Genomic DNA, 21,116 nt, shown 5'->3' with positions numbered 1-21,116 from the left:
GGGGGCTGAGGGAAAGACAGAGTCAAGGAGACAAGGAAGGACAGCGACTGAGACAGACCAGGGCACCGAGACAGGAGACAGCCTTTCCTTCCTGTCGGATGTGGCCACTTGCCTCTCTGGACCGTTCATGCCACCCGTCTAACACAGCGCATGTATATATAACCAGACCATAGACTCTGTAGCCCCAGTGCCCAGCCGGTACCCGGCATGGATCAGGGCATAAATGTAGGGGGAAGGAGAAACTGAAGAAGACAGCATCACATAGGGGTTAGGATGGCAGGCTCCGGTGCCGGGCTGCCTGGCTTTGAGCCTCCGTTCTGGCACTCAGTGGCCTAGAGCACGTTACTTAACCTCCCTGGGCCTCAGTTTCCTCATCCGTGAGGTACCGATTTCCTAGGGTTGTTACGAAGGCCAAATGAGTTAATACATGTATGTAACAGCACCCACAGAACGGTGTGCACGGCCCATGGTAAAGGCTCAATAAATGTCAGCTGTAAAGGCATAACACAGATTTGGGAAGACTGGAGGAGAAGGGGACAGATGGGGACTGTACCTCCCCAGCCTCTGTTTAGTGGCCAATGGTGGGATGCGGAGGCCCCCAGCTTGTGATGCTGACGCCTTGTGGTGGCTAGCTGCTCTTTAGACGCCAAGACTGGCCTTCCACTTCCTCCTCTCACTTCTTATTTGGGCACCACTGACGACAGAGACTTCAGCTGGGCTGTTCCAGTCTCTCCCACTGCCTGGCAGCCACGGTAACACAGGGCGGGGGTGGGGGGGGGGGGTGGGGGGGATGGTCCCGAAGACAGGGTCAGAGAATGGTTGAGCACATCCCCCAACCCTGAGCACCCACTCAGCTCAGGCACATTCCCCTCTCCATGAGTCAACACACAGTTAAGATCTTTCTGCTGGGAAAAGGGGTATCTGAGCTCCAACATCAGGAGCTGGGGGAAAGTTTATCTAGGAGGGACCACTCTCCAGACTCTCCCAGGGGACACGCCAGAACTACGCCCACGGGATCCCGGGTTTCCACCGCTTCCCTCTCCCCTTGACAGAGAAGGGGAGGCAGCCTTTCACCTCTTCTGGGGCAGCGGTGTAGAGGGGAGATCCCGGGCCCTCACTTCCTGGGGGGGGTTCTGCACAGTCAGCTCAGGGTTATCTCTAACCTCCTTCAGGGATCTCACCCTTCCCCCTGTACATCCTTTTCCCCCTGCACAGCGCAGCCACCACTCTTCCCTTGCCTAAAGCCTCCTGCAGATCCCTGGATCTCTTAGAATCTTTCCCTGAGCCTCCCAACCTCCTTACAGTGATCCCTTTCTGTACCCTCACCACCAGATTCTCCATGAATCTCCAAAGCCATCCATCTCTACATTTCAAATCTCGTGCACAAGCCCCTTCACAGATACACACACACACACACACACACACACACACACACACACACACAACACGCACACACACACACACACACTCATCCCCTCTTCAGGTATCCGGGAGACCCCTGGCCCCGCCCCAGGATGCCCTGCCCCACTCCTCCTTGGCTAGGTTTTCCCCTAGCGGGTATTCGGGTCAAGACTTTCCCCAGCCTGGCAGGGTGTCGGACGCTGTGGGCGGGGCTCCAGGGCAGCGGTCCCCCCTGGGGGCGGGGCCTGCCGCTCCAGGGGCGAGGCCACCCGAGGCCGCTCCCCGCCCGCCCCCCAGCCCGCCCCCCAGCCCGCCCAGCTCGCCGATCCTATAAAGGGAAGCGACCTGCCGCCCGCCCGGCTGGCATCTCCGAGCCGCTGGTATTCCCGCCGCGCGGAGCGAGCGCCGCCACCGAGGGGCGCCGGGCGCCGGGCGCCGGAGCCATGACCCTACGCCGACTCAGGAAGCTGCAGCAGAAGGAGGAGGCGGCGGCCGCCCCGGACCCCGCCGCCAGGGCTCCCGACTCGGAAGTCGCTCCCGCCGCTCCGGCCCCGACCCCGGCCTCCGGTCCCCGTGCTGCAGCCGCCAGCCCCGGAGCCCCCGGGGACGAGCTGTACGCGGCGCTGGAGGACTATCACCCGGCCGAGCTGTATCGCGCGCTCGCCGTGTCCGGGGGCACCCTGCCCCGCCGAAAGGTGCGTCCCTACCCCCCAATTCCCGTGGCCCCCCAGCTCTAGGTACCCTCCGGTGTCCCTCCCTGCCCCGAGACCTGCTCAGCCCCTCAACATCCCGCATCTATGCCCGCTGACCCCACAATATATCCCTCGGGAGCCACCGGGTCCCCCACTTTCCCCGCCCCCCCCCCCCCCCAGCCCGCTCTTCCCCACCGACACGTTTCAGAACCTGCTGTCCTTCGGCCAGTCTCCCGGGCCCCCTCCTCCGAAGGCGCAAGCCTCCCCGCGCCGCGGCCCCCGCCTCCACGCCGCCCCCAATCTCGGCGGCTCCCCACTCCCCACGCGCCGCCGTCGCGTCTCGCTCCTCTCCTTCCCGACTCCTCCCCAGCACCCCCTTCTCCTACTCGCTCCAGCTGCCCTCAACACCCCTGTGCCCCGCCCCCTACTCCCCCCCCCCCCCGCCCCCCGCTCAGGTGTCTCTAGGCCCCCAGGCCCCCAGCCTGGGCTTCTCCATTTGGAACGTGAAGGCCTAGAGCTGGGGTCCCGCCGCTCTCCCGGACGAGTTGAGGGTCCGAGAGCCCCCGGGGGGGAGGGGGGGGGAGAGGCGGGTGGACGAAAAAGTGTGTAGCGCCGCGGACTCCCGAGAGCTCACCCTTCCGAGGGGACGCTCGGATTGCTAGGCTCCGGGCCTGCCGCCTGGCCCTGCGTCGGGGGTGCGGGGCGCAAGGCTACCGCTCCGGGGACTTCGCTGGGACCGGACGCAGTGGGAGGGGTCGCAGGGCGCCCGCGGGGCAGGAAGGATGCGAGCCGCGCCCGCCCTCTGAGTCTCCCCCTCCGCGAGACTCTTCCTTTGGCCTGGGGGGACCTGAGCGCTCAGAAAGGGGGACAGAAGACCCAGGTTAAGGGGGGGGGGTGGCCTTCCCCGCTCAGTTCCCCCCTCCCCTGGCCCTTGGCTTCCCCCCACCACACACAATGAACAGCTTGTTGAGAATTTGCATTTTATGAAAATCGGGTTGAAAGACAAAGGGGTCTCTCTATGCTGCCCAGTCCTTCCACTCTGGCCCATTTGGGAACTCCCCTCACCCCTGAGGCTGGTCTTTGCTTCTGGAGAAAAGAGGGCTCACTTCACTTCCTAGCCTTGGAGCAGCCTGGGGGGAGGGTTAACTAGGGCACAGACCAGGAAGGCCCTGGGCTGTTGAGGGCACACAGGACAAGGGCTGGCCTGGGATGGCTTCTCCCAAAGACCAATAATTTAGGGAGGGAGAGAGACTAGTTTCTCAAGGGCCCTAGGGAGGCAGGAACCCTCAGCTCTGACATTCCCTGTCACCACCCCCCCACCCACCCTCAGCCAACCAAACAAAACCTCCTAATCTCTCTCCTAAGTATAGTGAGACTTAAGGACAAGTTTGAGATCTGTGTTTTTTGCTTTTGTCCCAGAGAGCAACAAAATATATGGCAATGTCGAGAGACACAGGTGGAGGTGGGTGTAGCTGGCCACCTACAGCTGGGATCCACAGTTGCTCCCTGAAACAGCCTGTACTTTGGGGGAGGAGACTTGGCCCCACTGTCCCCTGCCTTTCCATGTTCAGGCTGGGATTGCCTGCCCCTCCACGCTTGGGCCTCTGACCGCAGCTCCCCCAAGTTACTGTCTGTGGCTGAGAAATTAGGAGGACATGCCCGACTGGCACGGGTCTCTGGAGTACCTTGACAGGCAAGCCCAGGAGACCCCAGCCCTTCTTGGGGAACCTCTGGAAAGAGCCCCTGCCTCAGCTTGCCGGGTTTGGGAGGCCTGAGCCCTGCAGACATACGCCCTGAGGACAGAGACTATTCTAATCCAGATTAATGAGTCCCCCTTGCCTCCCAACCTGGGAGCTAGCACAGAACCATTAAAGTTCATGCATCTGGAAACTGGTAGGACTGTTGTGTCCCCACAGTCTCAGTTATGGGGTAGAGCCTTAGGGAGAACTGTGGAGTGATGCTGGAGTGGTACTGGGCAAACAGTTACACTGGCAGCAAAGCAGGTGTGGAACTGGGACCCGACAGGCAGGCAGCAGGAAGTGAGGTGCACGGTCCAGGGCTGGAGCCCAGGGGAGGGACCTTCCAGAATAGGATTCTCAGTACCTGCTCAAGAACAGTTCCCCTCTCACCTGCTCCTTCCTCTGTCTTCCCCCGCAGGGCTCAGGATTCCGCTGGAAGAATCTCAGCCAGAGTCCCGAACAGCAGAGGTGAGTCACCAGCACCCCAGCCCCTGCCCTGGTCCAAAAGTGTGAGGTGCTGGGGTGGGGATGGGGGTGGGGGGGGGCAGCACGACACCGCTGTCAGCCCAGGGGGCGTCACTCTCCCACCCTTTCTGCACGGCTCCCTTGCTAGGAGTGAGGGGCAGGTGGGGGTGTGGGCTGTGCTAAGGGGGTGGCAGAGAAAGGAGGTAGGGACTTTTGAGTCATCAGGTGTTCCTCATGCCACCCGCAGTCCCTGCCAGTTAGCCCTCCCTGGGGAGATCTGGATCTGGGAGGTGGAGGAAGCAGAAGCCTTCGGGCTCCCCTGAGTTCTCCCAGCCCCAGCAAGCCCCGGGGGCCCAGACCACAGCCCAGCTGGGTCCAGCTGCTTGAGTCTGGCTGCCCTGCCTGCAGAAGTCCAGTCCTATGCTGGTCCCAGCCTGTGGCGGCCCTCTTAGGAAGCATCGGAGGTGAGGGGAAGAAGTAGGCCCTGACCTCGGGCCTCGTGCTGGCCCTGGCCCTGGCCCATGCAGACTTGGGCCTGGCTTCTAAAATAGATCAGCTGACTGCAGCCTGCCAGCCGGATTGGCCTGTTTGGCCCTTGAGCTAAGAGTTGTTTTTATATTTCTAAAGGGTTGTAAAAATAAAAACAGAACAATGTATGACAGAGGCCGAATGGAGCCCACAAAGAAAGCCCAAAATATTTACTCTCTGGCCCTTTACAGAAAAAGTTCGCCAACACTTGCAGAAAACCCCGAGAGCGCGCGGGGGTAACACAGCACTTGGGTCACCCTTTTCCCCGCCCCAGCTCACACAGAGGGGGGAAAGGCCTGCGTTTACAGTGGGGAGGAGTCAGGGCCCGGAGTTGCTGTGCGGCATTTGAGGGGCATCTGGGTCAGGCTGGGCGCTGCGGGCCTGGGTCTCCAGGGCCTTTCAGCGGCCGAGACTTGAAGGGGCCTTTGGAGGCTGCTTTCACTCTGCCCCTGGCCGGGCGGGAAGGAAGGGGGTGGGGGTGGGCAGAGGAAACTCTGGGCTCCCCCAGCAGGCGGGGATCTGGAGGCGCTCCAGACCATTGTGTCCAGTGGGCAGGCCTTCAGTGCGGGAAGGGGCGGCCTCGAGGCTCCCCTCCCCCCCCCCCCCCCCCAGCCTCACATCTGGTGGGCTGGCCCGTCGCAGCTGGGAGGAGCAGCTGTGGTCGAGCCTCGTGACTGGCCTCTGGGGGTGGGGCCAGCCCTCTCCCCAAGGCTGTGGAGCCGAGAGGCTCAGGGCTGGGGCCGAATGTGGGGCCTCGGCTAGTCGGCTAGTCTCTCGGGCTCACTAGAAAGCTGGAGGTGTGGCTGAAAAACTCGGGAAGCCCATTCCCTCCGGGGGCCAGCCATTTCCAGAGCCTGCCTCCACTGGAGGCGAGATTGAGTCTCCACGGCTCCGTGGGGCGGAGGTCAGCCGGGGATCGGGACGGGCATTCCGACAACCCGCGAGGAGAGTTGAATTGGCGCTGGAGACGGTGAGCCCTGCCTGGATGTTCTGGAGCAGACCTCCAGCATCAGCGGAAGACCACGCTGTGGGACCGCCAAGCTCCTCTTAGTCCTGACAGTCTTGATGAGATGGCCCCTGTGTCCCTTTGCAGGAAAGTGCTGACTTTGGAGAAGGAGGAGAACCAGACCTTCGGCTTTGAGATCCAGGTGGGAGAAGCTGGGCACAGAGGGAGCGCAGGGTTGGAAGGCCACTCTGACAGATGGCCGGGCCCTGCCACACCCCTGGCTGATGGGCCCCTTGTCTGTTACAGACTTACGGCCTTCACCACCGGGAGGAGCAGCGGGTGGAGATGGTGACCTTTGTCTGTCGGGTTCATGACTCCAGCCCTGCCCAGCTGGCTGGGCTCACACCAGGTGAGGCCCGAGCCTGGGATACAGGGCCCTGGGGAGAGGGTAGGACCTTGCTCCCAAGCAGAGGGGGTGAGAAATTGCTTCTGAAACCCATTTCCTTTCCTCCTCCTGTTTTGAGAAGGCCAAGAAGAATGGATAGAGTGCGGGCTTGGGATCCAGGCAAACTTGCCATTGACTGTGTGACATGGAGCAGTCCCATCTGCGAAATGGGGGCACTAACATGCCTAGGGGTTCCCTAGGCACAGAGCCAGGACCTGGTAAATGGCAGATGTCGCTGCTGCTGTTTTGTCTCCTGGCCGTCTGGCGACCCAGCCCGTGCAGGAGCCGGGGAGGGGGCGACATTCCCTTAAATCTGCTCGGATACTGGACATCAGGGCCTCTCCTGTGCCGACCCGGCCCAACTCTAGGGTACCTGCGTGACGTCCTCTAACAAGGAAATGATGCCTCCACTGGGGGCCCTTGGGATTAGCCAAATCTAGAGTCCCCAGGCCCCAGGAAGGGGATTGAGACTGCAAGAGCTAAGCCCCCTTCTAGCACCACTTTCTTCCCTAAGCCCTCACCTCCTTGCCCACTTACCAGCAGCCCCCGGTAGCCAAGTGGTATGTTGCAACTTTGCAAAATAGTTTCATATTCACTCTCCCTCCTGATCCCTGAAGTAGCCACAGTAGGGATCACACGCCCTTTTTATAGATGGGAAATGGACCCGTAGAGAATGTGGCTTGCCCTGTCTGAAGTCAGAAGGTTCCGCAGCGGCACAGAGTGTCAGAAGCTGAGGCCTCTCATGCCTGCGGCCACTGTTAGCTCTCAGCGTGGTGCTACGCACCCTGACCCCTTCCTGTCTGGGCTGGGTCTCATGATAGCCTGTGGGCCAGACAGAAACAACCAACTCTGGGGGCAGGCAACCCAGGGTTGCTGAGAGGGCTCAGCCTTTGGGGACAGTTTCCTGAGGGGGGAGTGGAGGTGTCGGGTCTATGAGGGCCCTATGCTGGGGCGCTGGGCCAGGACAAGGTTTCCACACAGCCATCAGGAGTGGCAGGAGGGAATTCAGGAGCTTTCTGTGTATTACCCCTACCCTTCCTGGCTAGGGTAGGGGGCTGCAATTCTTCCATCCTGCCCCGTGGAACACAAGCTCACCCCCTCTCTGCCTGGCAGGGGACACCATCGCCAGCGTTAATGGCCTGAACGTGGAAGGTATCCGGCATCGAGAGATTGTTGACATCATTAAGGCGTCTGGCAATGTTCTCAGGTATGTCTGGACGCTGCCATCCTGAGGGTTCCTGAGCCCAGCTTCTCTCAGTGTGTCCGCACCCTGTGGGCTCACTTAGCCTTTAATTCCCCAACCTCCTCAGGCTGGAAACTCTGTATGGGACGTCAATCCGGAAGGCTGAATTGGAGGCACGTCTGCAGTACCTAAAGGTAGGGCAGCCCAGTTAACGTCCAGCCTCCACCCTCTTCTTCCAAGCTCCTGCCCCTCCGGCCCTCACTCTTTTTTTAGGGGCTCATTTACCTGTCCGAATATGCTTTTAACCTTCAGATTTCTTCTGTGCACTGCCTGATCCCTCCGTCTATACCCACCTCCTGCTTGTTTCTTGCTTAGCTCCTGACAGTGAGGCGGGGGGTGTCTCTTGCAGCAAACCCTGTATGAGAAGTGGGGAGAATACAGGTCCCTAATGGTCCAAGAGCAGCGGCTGGTGCACGGTGAGTAGATTGGGGGTGCAAAGGGTCCCTTTCACCCCTACTGATGTCCCTATGCATGCTCCCCCCTCAGCACTCGTGGGTTACTTCCCTCTCCAAAGTGAAGAAAAGTTTGTTGAGCTACTGCTATGGGTACAATATTGCCCTGGGCCGCTGCACACACATTTTTAGTTCCTTCTCCCAACAGCTTTCTGAAGGCGAGCGTTAGTATCTTCTCCATTTTACCCATAGGAACAGCGAGGCTCCGTGAGCTCGTTTCAAATGCCTTCCGGGGCTCTTGTGTCACAGTGGTCCTCATAAGGACTCGAGTGTATAATTCCTGTTTTACAGAGGAGGGAAGCGGGGCTTAGGCCAGGGGCCACACGGATGCTCAGCAGGAAGGAGCTGAGGTCCCCTCTCCATGCCCTCTGACAACGCTTCCTCGTGTCTTTTCTGCCCCTGCAGGCCTGGTGGTGAAGGACCCGAGCATTTATGATACATTGGAGTCGGTGCGCTCCTGCCTGTACGGCGCGGGCCTGCTCCCGGGCTCGCTGCCCTTCGGCCCCCTGCTGGCCGCGCCCGGGGGTCCCCGCGGGGGCGCGCGGCGGGCGGGGCGCGACGCGGACGACGCCGTCTACCACACGTGCTTCTTCGGGGGCGCCGAGCCGCCCGCCCCGCCGCCGCCGCCCCCGCCCCCCACCCGCGCGCCGGGCCGGGGCCCCGCCGAGGCTCTGGCGTCTGCGCCCCGGGCCGCGCTGAGCCGCAGCGCCAGCGTGCGGTGCGCGGGCCCCGGGGGCGGCGGCGGCGGCGGCGGCGGGGCGCCGGGCGCGCTCTGGACTGAGGCCCGCGAGCAGGCCCTGTGCGGCCCCGGCCTGCGCAAAGCCAAGTACCGCAGCTTCCGCCGGCGGCTGCTCAAGTTCATCCCCGGACTCAATCGCTCCCTGGAGGAGGAGGAGAGCCAGCTGTAGGGGCGGGGCGGGCGGGGGAGGTATTTATTTATTTATTCGTTCCAGCCAGTGCAAAAAGGGGGCGGGGGGAAGGGGCGGGGGGCTGGGTCCGAGGGGACCCCAGGAGCCCAGCGCAGCAGCGGGAGAGGGTCCTTGCCAGCCCCAGCTGGCCTGCCGGTGCCTGGCTGCCTCTGTGGACCGCTGACCCCAGGCCCCAGTACCCTTTACTCCTCCTCCCCTAAACCACAGTGGGAGGCGGGGCAGGGAGAACCAGGCGAGCTTGCGTTGGGAGAGGTTTGGGGGCGTTCATCCTACATCTGGGTCAGTAGTGCCTTGTGGGGTGTCCAGGGAAACAACTCCCCTGGAGGGGAGGAACCCTGTCCCACGAAGCCCTCTCCTCAGCTTTACTTGCTCCTCACCCTTGGCCTGGGGTGGCAATGGCCGATGGCCGGTCGCTCGCCCACCCTCCACACACATACAGAGTTCCAGTTAACCAGCCAAAGGTGCTGGTCCCCCTCCTTCCCGGCCTTGACCCCTAAGGGCTTGGCCCCCTCCCAGGGGCCTATAACTAAGTTGGGTCCTGCCGGGCAGGGGTCCTGGGTTCTCTAACCCTTGGGGGACAGGAATGGGCATGTCCAGTTGGGTGGGGGCAGCACAGACTGTTCCAGCATTTTGCATATTGTTGCTTCTGAACCACAAACTGTATAAAATTGATGGTTTTTTGCATCTGTGTCAGCGTGGTGACTGCCTGGTGGGGGGCAGGATTGGGGTCCCGCATGCTCTGACTCACACACCCTGCCCCCCAACACACACACACACACACACACACACACACACACACACACACTATATTTTACATCTTATTTGCTTGGAGCCTGCAGCCAGGGAAACAGTCTGGTGGATTTTAACTTACATGTATGAACCTGAACTAGAGGCCCCACACCCTCTTCAGAACTTGGGCCTCTTGTTTAAATGTATCTGGAGCCTCCCTTCCCAAATACCCACAACAGGTGGTGCCCAAGGCTTGTCTAAAGTCCTTAACTATCCCTGTGCAAATAAATAACCGGTGCCTGGAACCCTCAGGGCCTGGGTCTCCCACAGAGACCTTAGCAACCAGCCACCCAACCTGTGACAGGCCTAACCAGGGACTACTCCATTGTTCTAGGACTCCTCAGTGGTTCCCCAGCATTCCTACAAGAAGATTCTAACTCCTATGCTGGGTTCTCTGACCCTTGCCTGCCTCATTTTGTCTCCCTTCTCGCTTTCTGCTCTGGCTCCCTTGCTGTACCTGGTATGTTTCAGACCCCTGGAGGCCTCTGCATTCACTCTTCTCCTAATCGGCCCCTTCAGTACTCCGCTCTGCCTCCCAAAGGCCTCCTCACCCAGTCCAAAATGCAGTCACACCTTCCACTGGCTTTTTCTGTCATACTACTCCTGACCAGCCACAACTGTCTCGACTTTGGGGGATTTTGGTGTTCGCCTGGCTCCCCTCTCCATTACGACATACACTCCTTGTAGCAGAGCCCAGGGACCTTTCCTGTCTCCTCTGCTGCTTTATTTCATGCCTGATACTAGCTCATAGTAGATGCTAGCTCAAGAACTATAATGTGTGCTCACAGCATCTCCAAGAGGTGGACGCCACCTTTCTTTGAAGTGACCCAGGGGAAGTGACCTGTCTAGGGTCAGACAGAGAGTAAGTAGCAGAGCTAGGCCTGAGACTTGAGGCTCCATGCCAGTGTTCTTCCCTGGCAGTAACCACGCAAGGGGTGGCTTTAAGAGGTCCAAGTGGCACCCTCCCCCGGCCAGGCCACCTCCTACCCTCCCCCTCCTGCCCCACTGCACTTGAATGTGCCCCCTGCTTCCTCTCTTGCCCCTGGACCATCCCTTCACCTAGTATTAGGGTGATCTTTCCAAAAAGGAAATCGGATCACAACCCTCCACACTTAAAATCCATCATGGCTTCCCCTGGAATAAAAGAATAACTTCCAAACTACTTCCTATGCTTATCCATAACATGTTGTCCCTCTGGGCAGACAAATTACAACAAGGCATCCCTTCCTCTGAGTTGACGGCAGCCATGCAGGTCCCAGAATTTGGCAACTGGGAGCCTTTGTGCAGTGCACAACCTCTGCAATTGCATTGGGATGCCTTGTAGGAGGCCCTCGGGGGTCAGGTCCCTATCTCTCTCTTCAAGCTCAAATTGTTTTTCCTTCCATGTCACTTGTCATGCTTAAGCCACACTGTTCTTCCTAGTCCTAATCCTCAAATATGCCCAACTCTTTCCTGTCTCTGCCCTTTGCCTATGCTGTGCTCTCTGCCTGGACACTCTTCTTTACAAGACTGATTCCTCCATAGTGACTTCAGCTTAAACACTTCCTCAGCTTTCCCAGATCAGATCAGTAGTTCCCCTGTCCTCATTATTCTTTATCTTGAGCCCTCTAGTTATTTACTTATTTATTTAATTTTCTTTTCTTTACCACACTTAACTCCCCGTTGGTGATTATACTGACTTCCTTTGTATAGATCTTTTGCCTTCCTAAGGCAGGAAACTCAGCCCTGTTGACGTTGTGCCTCCAGGGCCTAACACTGGTGTGGTACACAGCAGGTGCTCAATAAACAGGAATGCTTCCTTGGGGCCAGGCCAGCAGAGGGTTGACTGGCCACCTCCCCAGCTCTCAGCCCTGGGGTAGGGGTGGTGAGGAGGCCCCACCTCTGCTCCAGCTGATGCTGGCAACTGTGAGCCCCTCTCCTGCTGTCCCTTTGGGGCTGGGTGTCAGCTCCAGCCAGGGTCCCTGCACCTGGCCGCGCTGCCCTCCCTCGTTCCGGGGAAGGGAAGACATTTGATTAAGCAAATGGAGCCTCCCTAAGCTCCCTGTTTGAACAGCTGCTCTGCAGCCATGACAAACAGCAGCTCTTAGAGGCTCAGGTCTAAGGGAGGGGCCCTCTCATACCTTTGTTCCCAGAGCCTGGGACTACCAGGAGACCAGCTGCCTGGGCAGAGCCTAGCACCTTACTGGGGGCGGGGTCTGCAGGGGCCTCCCCGGCTTTTGTCTCCTAGCAGGGACACCCAGCCTCTCTCTGACCAGCCTGTTCCTCCCCTCCTCCCCTGCGGCTAGTCTTGGGGGTGATGTCGGTACCCCTCACCCAGGCTGAAGGGGCTCCTGGAGGAGGCTGAGGGGGTGCCCAGAGCGGGGCTGGATCCCACCTCACAGATGATGGGATGACGGCACCAGCACAGCAGCCTCCTGCCGTGTAGGTGGGTGACAGGGAGTGACTAATGTACGAGCTGCGATGCTAAAAATTAACCCAGGGATCGTGTTTGGTGGAGGATGGGGGTGGATGGGAAGGGAGCAGGGACGGGGAATAGTGTGTGGTTGGTATTCCCCTGCCCTGCCTCCCCTCCTTCATCTCCCACCAGTCTTCTGGTCCTTTCGGTGCCTCGGGGGACTCTGTGGGAGCCCTTCCCCATCCCCCGGCCAGAAGAGCGGTCCCCAATAACCCCAGGGACAAGAGTGGACGCCATTCTAGGTCGTGACCCAGCCCTGCAGATGGGAGTTCTGGTCTGAGGTCCCTGCAGAGCTCTCTGCGTCTGCCCCCATCTCCTCAGCATGGTGGCGGCGTGCCCCGGAGTCCCCTGGTTCTCCTCCCACTCTGCCCGGGGCCACCGCTCTGCTCAGAAGTGGGGGATGGGGCAGGAGTAGCCAGTGCACAGAGACAAGGGAAGGTTTCCACTGGCAGATGGAGTGGGGGGTGGCAGTGGAGGCAGGAGCTGTACCTGAAGGAAAGGATGAGGGACCCTATCCCAGAGCACCTCTACGTACTGGTACTGTACTGAACACTTCCAGAGCCATCGGCCACTTAGACCTCACCGCATATCCGAGAGCCATTCGCCACTGTCCCTGTTTCACAGATGAAGAAACTAAGAAGTGGAGAGGTTAAGGGAACATAGGTGGTACCTGGAAGAGACAGCATTCCCTCATCTATGTTCGTCTGAAGGGCCCGGACTGGGCAGAGGGAAGGCGTCCCGAGGGAGTATGAGGACAGGATGTCAAGGTGGTAAGGAACCAGGGAGCCTGGGTGGTTCAGTCGGTTAAGCGTCCAACGTCGGCTCAGGTCATGATATCACGGTTCAGTTCATGAGTTCAAGCCCTGCATCAGGCTTTCTGCTATCAGCACAGTGCTTGCTTCAGATCCTCTGTACCCCTCTCTCTGCTCCTTCCCCGCTCTCTCTCTCAAAAATAAGTAAACACTAAAAACAAACAAAAAAAGATGGTAAGAAACCGTTTAGAGGAGCTAAACCTCTAAGGCTGTGCAACTCATGTGTGGGAAGGGAAAGTGGGAGCATGGAGGGTGGATGAAAGGGGGGACCTGAGGGAGCAGGGTCTGATATGTGCCAGACAGCAGAAGGAGATCAGGTCCAGAGGGATCAAGGCTCCACGGATATGGGTGCTGTGCTGGAGTGAGGTGAGAACATTCCCATCAAAACATCGAGGGGCTCTTGACACTGGATTCTGGGGGCCACAAAAGGGGCTTGGGCTTGGAGAAGAGCTTTGTTGACACACATAAGAAAACTTATTAGGAGTAATCCATAAACACTCCCATTTTGCTCGGGGACAAAACCAGAGAACTTGAGCTGAATGGCGGCAGGACAAGAAGAGATAAGATAGTAGAAGGCACTCTCTGCTCACCAGTCAGTCAGTCACTCCTAAAATTGGGGAAGTGAGAGGCTGTGGAACTCCCCAAGGGTCAGGAGAAATGCCAGGCTGTCTACTTGGGAGGCTGCTTGGCCCTGCAGTGACGGCGGGATGGGATGGCCTAGAGGAAGGAGGAATGGGCTGAGGGAAGTGAGAGAGAAAAGACCTTGAGGTTGAGAAGGCAGGGGCCCAAGGAGGGCTCCTCCATGCAATGAAATGGCCAGAGTAGAGGTGTGCCTGACCCCTGGTGGTGGCCTCAGAACACTGCATCTCTCTTGGCCCTGACCTTAAGAGGCGCCAGATCTGGCAGAAGGGGGGGTGCCCCATCAGCCTAGTGCCCTGCCCCACACTCTCACAAAGTGGAGTCTCCTCTGAATCACACAACCCATCTGAAGCTCTCTGCCATCTGAATTTGCCCAGCACTGAGTAGGCATTCAAACAACATCGATTGAAGGCACGTGTGTCTGAATGAATGAATAATGCATTTGGAACTTATAAATGATCAAACTTAATTTATTTCAACCAACATACCTTCTCTGCGTGGAACCCCACTTAGTCTGAAGGCTTAGAGACTGGGCTGGAGTGGGGGAAGTGGGGAGGAATCACATCTGCTAACCTGCAAGACACAGAATTTTTACCATAAGGGAGACCTCCTAAACTTCAGTGACTGTTTCGTTCCTGGAATTTATAGAACACACACATTTATGCAAAAAGTAAAAATTATGGAAAAGAAGGGGTGCTAATTAGTAACAAGAAGACACGTAAGAATAAATCTCATTGGAAAAGTAAATATATACTAACGGAAGTAGATTAATTATAAAGCTAGTGTGAAGGTTAAAAGACAACAGTAGTAACAATAACTATGATTACAATAATCAGGTAAGGGACACAAAGGTAAAAAGATGTAAAACGAGGCATCAAAAACAAAGTGTAGGTGGGGGGAGAGTAAACATTTTGAGCATCAGAATGGGATCCAGCTTAAGTTATCTCTTTAGAATGTTGTGATACGTAAGCCTCATGGTAACCACAAAGCAAAAAACTATAGTAAATACACAAAAAATAAAGAGAAGGGAACATAAGCATACCATAAAGAAAGTCATTAAACCACAAAGGATAAGATCAAGAGAAGAAGAAAGGAACAGAGAGGAATTACAACAACAGCCAGAAAACAATTAACAAAATGGCAAGAAGCACATACCTATCCATAATGACTTTAAATGTAAATGGACTAAATTCTCCAATCAAAAGACATACAGTGGCTGAATGAATTAAAAAAAAAAACAAGACCCATCTATATTCTGCCCACAAAAGACACACTTTATTTATTTATTTGTTTTAAAATTTTTGAGAGAGAGCATGAATGTTCCTGCAAGTGGGCGAAGGGCACAGGGAGAGGGACGCTCAACTGACTGAGGCACCCAAGCACCCCAAGAGACATACTTAAAAAAAATTTTTTAACGTTTATTTACTATTGAGAGAGAGACAGAGAGACAGAGCATGAGCAGGGGAGGGGCAGAGAGAGGGGGAGACACAGAATCTGAAGCAGGCTCCAGGCTCTGAGGTGTCAGCACAGAGCCGGATGTGGGGCTCGAACTCACAAACCACGAGATCATGACCTGAGCCGAAGTCGGTTGCTCAACCAACTGAGCCACCCAAGTGCCCCATCAAGAGACATACTTTAGATATAAGAGCAACACAGGCTGAAAGTGAAGGAATGGAAAAAGATATTTCAGGCAAATGGAAACCAAAAGAAAGCTGCAGTAGCTATGCTTATATAAGACAAAATAGACTTTATTTTTTTATTAAAAAATTTTTAATGTTTTATTTATTTTTGAGAGAAAGAGAGAGATACAGAGTATGAGCAGGGGAGGGGCAGAGAAAGAGGGAGGCACAGAATCTGAAACAGGCTCCAGGCTCTGAGCTGTCAGCACAGAGCCCGACGTGGGGCTTGAACTCACAAACTGTGAGATCATGACCTGAGCCGAAGTCAGACGCCCAACCGACCAAGCCACCCAGACGCCCCTAGTAGAGGGTTTTAATACCTCATTTACATCAATGGGTAGATAATCCAGATATAAAATCAATAAGGAAACAATGGCCTTAAATGATACGTTAGACCAGATGAACTTAATGGATATTTACAGAACATTCCACCCAAAAGCAACAGAATACACATCTTCTCAAACGCACAAGGAACATTCTCTAGGACAGATGATATGTTAGACCACAAAACAAATCTTAATAAGTTGAAGAGAACTAAAATCATATCAAGCGTCTTTTCTGACCATGATGGTATGAAATTAAAAATTAATTACATGAAGAAAGCTTAAAGATTCACAACTATGTGGAGATCAAACAACATGCTACTGAACAACCAGTGGGCCAAAGAAAAAGTCAAAGGAGAAATAGGGGTGCCTGACTGGCTCACTTGGAAGAGTGTGTGACTCTTGATCTTGGGGTTGTGGGTTTGAGCCCCACGTTGGGTCCAGAGATTACTAAATAAATAAATAAATAAACTTGAAAAAGGAGAAATTAAAAAAAAGTACCTTGGGGGCAGCTGGCTGGCTCCTTTGGTAGAGCTTGTGACTCTTGATCTCAGGGTCATGCGTTCAAGCCTCACGCTGGGTGTGGAGCTTACTTAACAAAAAATACCTTGAGACAAATGAAAATGGAAATAGAATATACCAAAATTTATGGGATGCAGCAAAAGCAATTCTAAGAGGGAAGTTCATAGTCATAAATGCCTACCTCAAGAAACAAGAAAAGCCTCAAATAAATAACCTACCTTGATACCTCAAGGACCTTAAAAAAGAACAAATGAAGCCCAAATTTAGTAAAGAAAGGAAATAACAAAGACTAGAGAAGAAATAAAGGAAATAGAGACAAAAAACCCCATAGAAAAGATCAAGAGCTGGTTCTTTGAAAAGATAAACAATATTGACGGGCGCCCGGGGGGTTCAGTTGCTTAAGTCTCTGACTTTGGCTCAGGTCATGATTTCATGGTTCGTGGGTCTGAGCCCGACACTGGGCTCTCTGCTGCCATCGCAGAGCCCGCTTCAGGTCCTCTGTCTCCTTATCTCTGTGCCCCTCCCCCACTTGCTCATGCTCCCTCTCTCAAAAATAAGTAAACGTTAAAAAAAACCAACATTGGGGCCCCTGGGTGGCTCAGTCGGTTAAACGTCCAACTCTAGCTCTTGACTCGGGTCATGATCTCCTGGTTCATGAATTCGAGCCCCCTGGCAGGCTCTGTGCTGACAGTGTGGAGCCTGCTTAGGATTTTTTCTCTCTTCCTCTCTCTCTGCCCCTCCCCTGCTCATGCTTTCTCTCCCTCTCTCTCTCTCTCTCTCTCGAAAATAAACAAACATTAAAAACATAATACGGACAAACCTTTAGCTAGACTCACCAAGACAGTAAAAAGAGAGGAGTCCAATAAATGGAAGCAGAAATGAAAGAAGAGATGTTACAAGTGACCCCACAGAAATGCCAAAGCTCAGAAGGGACTACTATGAACAATTCTATGCAATGAACTAGACAACCTAGAAGAAGTGGTCACATTCCTAGAAACTCACAACCTACCCAGACTGAGTAATGGTGAAACAGAAAATCTGAACACACTGATTACCAGCAAAGGGATTAAACCAGTCATCCAAAACCTCCCAACAAACAAAAGTCCGGGACCAGAAACCCTCACTGGTGAAAACTACCCAGCATTCAAAGAATTAATATCAATCTTTCTCAAATTCTTCCAGAAAATACAAGAGGGGAATTCTGAGCACAGTTTACAAGGCCAGACTTACCCTGATGCCAAACCAGACGTAAATGCCACAAAACAAGGAGATTCCAGGCAAATATCCCTGATGAATACAGAGGCAAAAATCCTCAACAACATATCAGCAAACTGAATGCAACAGTACGTTAAAAAGAGTCATACACCATGATTACGTGGGATTTATTCCAGGGATGCAAGGATGGTTCAACATCCACAAATTAGTTAATGCAATACACCACATAAACAAAATGGGGGACAGAAATCACCTGATTGTCTCAACAGATAGATGCAGAAAGAGCATTTGACAAAGCTCAACATCCATTTATGATAAAAACTGTGAACATGATCAGTACCTCAACACAGTAAAGGCCACATATGAAAAAAACCCACAGGTAACATCATACTCAACAGTGAAAAGCTGAAAGCTTTTCCCCTGAGATCAGGAATATGACAAAGATATCTACTCTTGCCCCTTTGACTTAACATATTATTGGAAGTCCTAGTCAAGAGCAATTCAGCAAAATAAAGAAAAATGTATCCAATTGGAAAGGAAGGGATAAAAACTGTCAGTACCTGTGGATGACACGGTATTACACACAGAAACCCAAAAGACTCCATCCCCAAACTGTCAGAACTAATAAATAGATTCAGTGAGGTTGCAGGATACAAAACGAAGACACAAAAATCTGTTGTGCTTCTAAACACTAATGAACTGTCAGAAAGAGAAATTAAGAAAATAATCCCGTTTGCAATTTCATCAAAAAGAATAAAGTGCCTGAGAATAAATCTAACCACGGAAGTGAAAGATCTGTATGTTGAAACCCACGAGACATGAATGAAAGAAACTGAAAAAGACGAGTAAATGGAAAGATATTCCACACTCATGGATTGGGAGAATTATATTGGTAAAAGGTCTGTACGGCCCCAAACAACGTACAGATTCAGTGAATCCGTTATCAAAATTCCAACGGTGTTTTTCACAGAAATGGAACACTCCTAAAATCTGTACGGAATCACAAAAGACCCCAAATAGCCAAAGCAATCTTGAGAAAGAACAAAGTTGGAGGCATCACTCTCCCTGATTTCAAACTATATTACAAAGCAATAGGAATGCAAACAGTGCAGTACTGACATAAAAACAGACACATGGATCAACAGAACAGAATGGAGAGCTCGAGGCATAAGTCCACGCATAGGTGGTTAATTAGTTTACTACAAAGGAGCCAAGAATGTTTTTCAGCGGAGAAAGGACAGCTGTTTCAAAAATGGTGCTGGGAAAAACTGGAAAGCCACATGTAAAAAACTAAAAATGGACCTCTCTCTTACACTGTACACAAACATTAACTCAGAATGGACTAAGATATGAGCATAAGACCTGAAACCACAACACTCCTAGAAGAAAACTTAGGCGCTAGGCTCCCTGACATAGCTCTTGGCGAGGATCTGACACCGAAAACAAAAGCGACAAAAGCAAAAATAAATACGTGGGGCTGGCCACATCAAACTGAGAAGCTTCTGCCCACGAAGGAAACCATTAACAACATGAAAAGACAACCTACGAAATGGGAGAAAATAGTTACAAATCATGTACCTAACGACGGGCTAATATCCAAACTATATACAGAACTCATATAATCCAATAGCAAAAAAACCCCCCGAAATCCAGTTTAAAAACGGGCAGAGGATCTGAACAGGCATTTTTCCAAAAAAGGCACGCAGATGGCCTACAGACACATGAAGACATGCGCAACAGCACGACTCCTCAGGGAAATGCAAATCAAAACCACAGTGAGGTATCACCTCACACCTGTCAGCATGGTCAGTATCAGAAAAAAACAAGAACTAACAAGTGTTGGCGAGGGTGTGCAGAAAAGGGAACTCTCACGCACTGTCAGTGGGAATGTAACCTGGCGCAGTCACAGTGGAAAACAGTATGAGGTTCCTCAAAGAAATTAAAAGTAGAAATACCATATGACCCAGTAATTCTACTGCTGGGTATTTATCCAAAGAAAATGAAAACGGCCATTCGAAAAGCTATTTGCACCCCCGCGTTCCCTGCAGCGTTATTTACAACAGCCAAGATAGGGAAACACTCTAAAGTATCCATCAATGGCTGAATGGATAAAGAAATTGTGGTACACATATGTATTGCTCAGCCGTAAAAAAGAACGAAATCTTGCCATTTGCGACAACATGGATGAAGGTCAAGGGCATTATGCTAAATGAAGTTAAGTCATACAGGGAGAGACAAATGTGGTAGGATCTCTCTTAGATATGGAATCCCAAGCAAAAACAAAAACAACCCAAGCTCACAGGTACCGATAACTGGTGGTTGGAAGAGGCAGGAGATGGGAGGTGGGAGAAATGGGTGAACTGTTTTGATTTTCTTTTTTTTTTTTTTTTTAGTTTAAATAAGTTAAACAAAACTCTTCCTACAAAGTAAAAATTAGGCAAATTCTGGCCCTCTGGGCCTCTTTCCCCTATGCTCCCCTGCAGAGTCACTTGAAAGCAGCCCCCCTCACAGCTGGTGATGTCCTTGCAGCACCGCACCCCTCCCCCCCACCACCAGAGTGACAGGCCACCTAGGTCCCAGCACACTAGCATATTCAGCTCTCTCCAAATCTCACTCTGACTGAAAGCCTGGCGCTAACCCCACTTTCTGGGAAACTCGTCTCTGGTTAAGTGAATGTAAGGCCAGTGATTACCAACTACAGCAACAAATCACCGGCGAGACATTTAAAAGTAGCCAGGACCCTGCTCCTTCCCTTAAGGTTCTGATTCAGGCGTTCTGTGGCAGGCTGGAGCTTCCATATTTTAAAAACTATCTTTATGTTCAATAAAGAATTACTGAACACAAGTTGACTGAAGTCGACTCTAGAGACCTCTGAGCTCCCTCCCAGCTAGAACCTTGGCACTCCAATCACGGACAGAACTCTGGTTCCCCTGAGGTCCTATCATCCACAGGGAGCTGATGACCTGTGCCTCCCACTGGCACTTTCTGGCCCGTGGTGTGGTGGCGGCTCCCCCATTGACTCGGAGCTCTTGGAGGGCAGGGAGATCCCGTTGGAGACCCGTGTGTCCCCATCTTGGCTGCAGCGGCCGTTGGCACACAACAGAGGTATCCGGGACCTGCTGGCTGTGTGTGGCCAGAGCTCAATGGGGAAGGGGAGGGGAGCGGAGACCCCAGCCTGAGAAGCTGGCAGGCTGGGTCTTCCCTGCAGCTGCTCCTCAAAGGTTCTGGTCTAGACCAATAGTTGGGGGTTGGCAGGGGGAAGATCAGACCGTGAGCTGGGTGCCACTTCAGTGCACCAACTGGAATCAGCGGGGCGCCCCCCTCCCCACCCTCGCCTACCCTGAAGCCGAGAGGCTGAGGGCTGATTTTGCAGAGGCAGGTTCCAGCTTGGGGGTGCAGCCATCATTAGCTGGGGTGGGGGTGGAGACGGGGACTCTGGGTTGTGTTTGGCTGGAAGCTGGAAGGGAAGCAGGTGGCAAAGCTTGAGTGAGTAACCGCCTCCCCAGAGCAGCAAATCTTGCCGCCCCAGGAAGTCCCACAGACATTCTGCACCCCCTCCCCCCGCCCACGCCGGGACCTTCTCCTGGCAAACGCCCACCCGAGCTCCGCACCTCCAGCTCGCTTTACGCGCTCGCTCTTCCGGCGCAGACGCGCGGCGCCCCAGCACACTTGACCCCGTTGCAGACACCCACACCGTGCCCCGGGCAACCTCTCCGGCGGATCCTCCCTTATTCTCTTGCCACACCCCACCCGCCGCCCATCCTCTCGCCCTTCAGACCCTTTAGAAACCCAGAAAGGGTCCCTGTGGCTCCCGGGTCCCGGGAGGGGCCGGGCCGAGCCGG

General features: G+C 54.2%; 1 protein-coding gene and 2 long non-coding RNA genes across 4 annotated transcripts in view; 1 reads left to right on the top strand and 2 right to left on the bottom strand.

Moving 5' to 3' along the window:
* The window catches only part of LOC147579169 (uncharacterized), an 11,374-nt gene extending 8,537 nt beyond the window's left edge, over positions 1-2,837 (bottom strand). Inside the window, exon 1 of the long non-coding RNA XR_015253625.1 lies at positions 2,728-2,837. This is a non-coding gene — a long non-coding RNA (uncharacterized LOC147579169). The remainder of the gene's footprint in view (positions 1-2,727) is intronic.
* Positions 1,747-9,524, top strand: TAMALIN (trafficking regulator and scaffold protein tamalin). Its single transcript, XM_086713330.1, has 8 exons — positions 1,747-2,096; positions 4,251-4,300; positions 5,919-5,973; positions 6,078-6,180; positions 7,330-7,423; positions 7,527-7,593; positions 7,809-7,875; positions 8,317-9,524. The coding sequence occupies exons 1-8, from the start codon at positions 1,845-1,847 to the stop codon at positions 8,817-8,819; spliced, it is 1,191 nt and encodes a 396-aa protein (XP_086569456.1). The 5' UTR covers positions 1,747-1,844; the 3' UTR covers positions 8,820-9,524.
* On the bottom strand, positions 7,418-21,116 carry LOC147579167 (uncharacterized). Of its 2 annotated transcripts, XR_015253622.1 has the most exons (5): positions 20,886-21,116; positions 20,614-20,731; positions 14,024-14,108; positions 12,755-13,047; positions 7,418-7,814 (listed from the first exon to the last, which is right to left on the bottom strand). It is a non-coding gene; the product is annotated as an uncharacterized LOC147579167 (long non-coding RNA). The 2 variants fall into 2 exon arrangements; XR_015253623.1 differs by lacking the exons at positions 7,418-7,814; positions 12,755-13,047; positions 14,024-14,108 and adding an exon at positions 15,506-16,144.

The sequence above is a fragment of the Puma concolor genome, chromosome B4 (assembly GCF_028749965.1).
Source record: "Puma concolor isolate L17-30 chromosome B4, mPumCon1.1.hap2, whole genome shotgun sequence".
Classification (NCBI taxonomy): domain Eukaryota; kingdom Metazoa; phylum Chordata; class Mammalia; order Carnivora; family Felidae; genus Puma; species Puma concolor.
This window is presented reverse-complemented; position numbering and strand designations above follow the sequence as displayed.

Coding starts and splice junctions, on each gene's coding strand:
- TAMALIN (XM_086713330.1), top strand. CDS start 1,845: ATGACCCTACGCCGACTCAGGAAGCTGCAGCAGAAGGAGGAGGCGGCG. Junction 2,097..4,250: donor GCACCCTGCCCCGCCGAAAG/GTGCGTCCCTAC, acceptor CTTCCCCCGCAG/GGCTCAGGATTCCGCTGGAA. Junction 7,424..7,526: donor GCGTCTGGCAATGTTCTCAG/GTATGTCTGGAC, acceptor CAACCTCCTCAG/GCTGGAAACTCTGTATGGGA.